This window comes from Rhinoraja longicauda, chromosome 43 (assembly GCF_053455715.1).
Source record: "Rhinoraja longicauda isolate Sanriku21f chromosome 43, sRhiLon1.1, whole genome shotgun sequence".
In the NCBI taxonomy this organism is placed as follows: Eukaryota; Metazoa; Chordata; class Chondrichthyes; order Rajiformes; family Arhynchobatidae; genus Rhinoraja; species Rhinoraja longicauda.
Window position 1 is genome coordinate 4,182,580 of NC_135995.1, and position 3,178 is coordinate 4,185,757.

The window sequence follows — 3,178 nt, forward strand, 5'->3', positions numbered from 1 at the left end:
CTTGCTATTGAGGCAGTGCAGCGTAGGTTCACTAGGTTAATCCCCGGGATGGCGGGACTGTCATATGAGGAAAGATTGAAAAGACCAGGCTCACCGAGACAACAGCGACCAGCGATCCCCGCAGATTAACACTATCCCCACACTGGGGCGGCACGGTGGCCGCAGCGGTAGAGTTGCTGCCTTACACCCGGGGGGGCTGATCGAACCTCCTGCGGCTTGGAGCTTCCCTACATCAGTTTCTACCCGAGACTGCGAGCTCCTCGATGTTTGCAGTCCCACAGGCCGCGGTTGGAGCGCCGATCCCAGGGCAAGAGATGGGCAGGCTCCGATGGTAAGTCCACGCCCCACGGTGGGGCTCAAAGTCAGTCTCGGAGCAAGGCCGCCAGCTCCACGATGTTAGGCCGCCAGAGTGACCGGAGATACGATCCGGAAAACAACCGCATCTCCGGGCATGGTAAGAGATTGGAAAACAGTTTCCCCCGACCCCCCCACACATAAAACAAACCAGAGAACACTAACACAAACTTTTAAAACTCACTAAAAGTAACAAAACGAGACGGAACGTTGGTGAGGGCTGCCATCGCTGATGGCGCCAGCCGGTGGCAAATGGAGTTTAATTCAGATAAACGCGAGGTGTTGCATTTGGGAGGACAAACCAGATCCGGGATTTCACAATGAACAGTAAGACCCTGAAGAGTGTTGTGGAGTCGCGGGTGCAAGGAGTACAAGTACATAGTTCCCTGAAAGTAGCGCTGCATGTAGATTGGGTGGTGAACAAGGCCTTCATCAGGTCAGCACATTGAGTCTAGAAGTTGGGACGTGATGTTACAGGTTGTACAAGACGTTGGCGAGGCCACCCTTGTGTTCAGGTTTTGGTCATCAGCTACAAGAAGAAGGTTGTTGAGCTGGAAAGGGTACAGATAATATTTGCGTGGATGTTGTCACAACTCGAGGGTCTGAGCCCCAGGGAGAGGTTGGGCATGCTGGGATTTTATTCCTTGGTGCACAGGAGGTTGAGGAGTGAACTTATAGACGTTTAAAACTGAGGTGAGAAGAGAACTTTTTCACCCAGAGAGTTATTTTCCAAAGGATATGGGGAGAAGGCAGGCACGGGGTTACTGATTGTGGATGATCAGCCATGATCACAATTAATGGCGGTGCTGGCTTGAAGGGGCCTAATGGCCTCCTCCTGCACCTATTTCTATGTTTCCACGGAAAACCAGGCCTCATTGAAACCAACCCAATAATGAAAGGCCTGAATAGAGTGGATGTGGGGAGGATGTTTCCACTAGAAACATAGGTGCAGGAGGAGGCCATTAGACCCTTCGAGCCATTCATTGTGATCATGGCTGATCATCCACAATCAGTACCCCCGTTCCTGCCTTCTCCCCATACCCCCTAACTCCGCTATCCTTAAGAGCTCTATCAGCTCTCTCTTGAAAGCATCCAACGAACTGGCCTCCACTGCCTTCTGAGGCAGGAGAATTCCACACCTGCCCACAACGGACCAACATGCCCCATCTACACTAGTCCCACCTGCCCACATGCCCCATCTACACTAGTCCCCACCTGCCCACACCGGCCAACATGCCCCATCTACACTAGTCCAACCTGGCCCCACACCGACCAACCATGCCCCCATCTACACTAGTCCCACCTGCCCACACCGACCAACATGCCCCATCTACACTAGTCCCCACCTGCCCACACCGACCAACATGCCCCATCTACACTAGTCCCACCCTGCCCACACCGACCAACATGCCCCATCTACACTAGTCCCACCTGCCCACGTTTGGCCCATATCCCTCCAAACCTGCCCTATCCATGTACCTGTCCAAGTGTTTCTTAAACTATGTGATAGTCCCTGCCTCAACTACCTCCTCTGGCAGCTCGTTCCACACACCCACCACCCTCTGTGTGGAAAAGTTACCCCTCAGATTCCTATTAAATCTTTTCCCCTTCACCTTGAACCTATGTCCTCTGGTCCTCGATTCCCCTACTCTGGGCAAGAGACTCTGTGCATCTACCCGACCTATTCCTCTCATGATTTTGTACACCTCTATAAGATCACCTCTCATCCCCCTGCGCTCCATGGAATAGAGACCCAGCCTGCTCAACCTCTCCCTGTAGCTCACACCCTCTAGTCCTGGCAACATCCTCATGAATCTTCTCCGAACCCTTTCAAGGTTGGCAACATCTTTCCTATAACAGGGTGCCCAGAACTGAACACAATACTGTAAATGCGGCCTCACCAACGTCTTGTACAACTGGAACATGACCTACCAACTTCTAGCCTCAATATGATGGCCAATGATAACTGATGAAGGCCAATGTGCCAAAATCCTTTTTGACCACCCAATCTACCTACGACTCCACCTTCAAGGAACTGTGTACCTGCACTCCCCGATCCCACAGCTCTACAACACTCTCTGTCTACCTGTGACACCACTTTCAGGGAACTGTGTACCTGCACTCCTAGATCCTTCTGCTCTACAACACTCCATGTCTACCTGGTCACGTCTTCAAAAAAGATTTGTGAGACACGACCTCCCACATACAAAACCATGCCATCGACACCCATTCCTTCTCTCCACAGATGCTGCCTGACCCGCTGAGTTACTCCAGCACTTTGTACCTGTCCACGTTCTCCAGAGATGCTGCCTGACCCGCTGAGTTACTCCAGCACTTTGTACCTGTCCACGTTCTCCAGAGATGCTGCCTGACCCGCTGAGTTTCTCCAGCACTTTGTACCTGTCCACGTTCTCCGGAGATGCTGCCTGACCCGCTGAGTTACTCCAGCACTTTGTACCTGTCCACGTTCTCCAGAGATGCTGCCTGACCCGCTGAGTTACTCCAGCACTTTGTACCTGTCCACGTTCCCACTCACCACACCTGATGCAGTCTGTTGTACCCCCGTGTTGAGAGATTCACCCTCCTATGAGAACTAATCTTCCATGCTGATCTGGCCCTGAGTCTCTGTGTTTCTTGGAAACATCTCATCGCCCCTTCAAACCATGCCAGTGATTGATTTTTTAACCATAACTTTATTTAAGCAAAACAGAAGGTGAAATACCAAATACCGTGCGCAAGGCAAGGCAGGAACTGCTTCCACCTGCAAACATTCCTGAACGCCGCTCCCAGGGCCAAGAGCCTGCAGTGTTTGGCCAACGTTCAT

General features: G+C 52.0%; 1 protein-coding gene across 1 annotated transcript in view; it reads right to left on the reverse strand.

Moving 5' to 3' along the window:
- LOC144612186 (histone-lysine N-methyltransferase PRDM9-like) overlaps window positions 1-3,178 on the reverse strand; it is a 32,147-nt gene extending 28,969 nt beyond the window's left edge. The window contains exon 1 of the mRNA XM_078431743.1: window positions 3,084-3,178. Coding sequence (XP_078287869.1) covers window positions 3,084-3,178 — 95 coding nt within the window. The remainder of the gene's footprint in view (window positions 1-3,083) is intronic.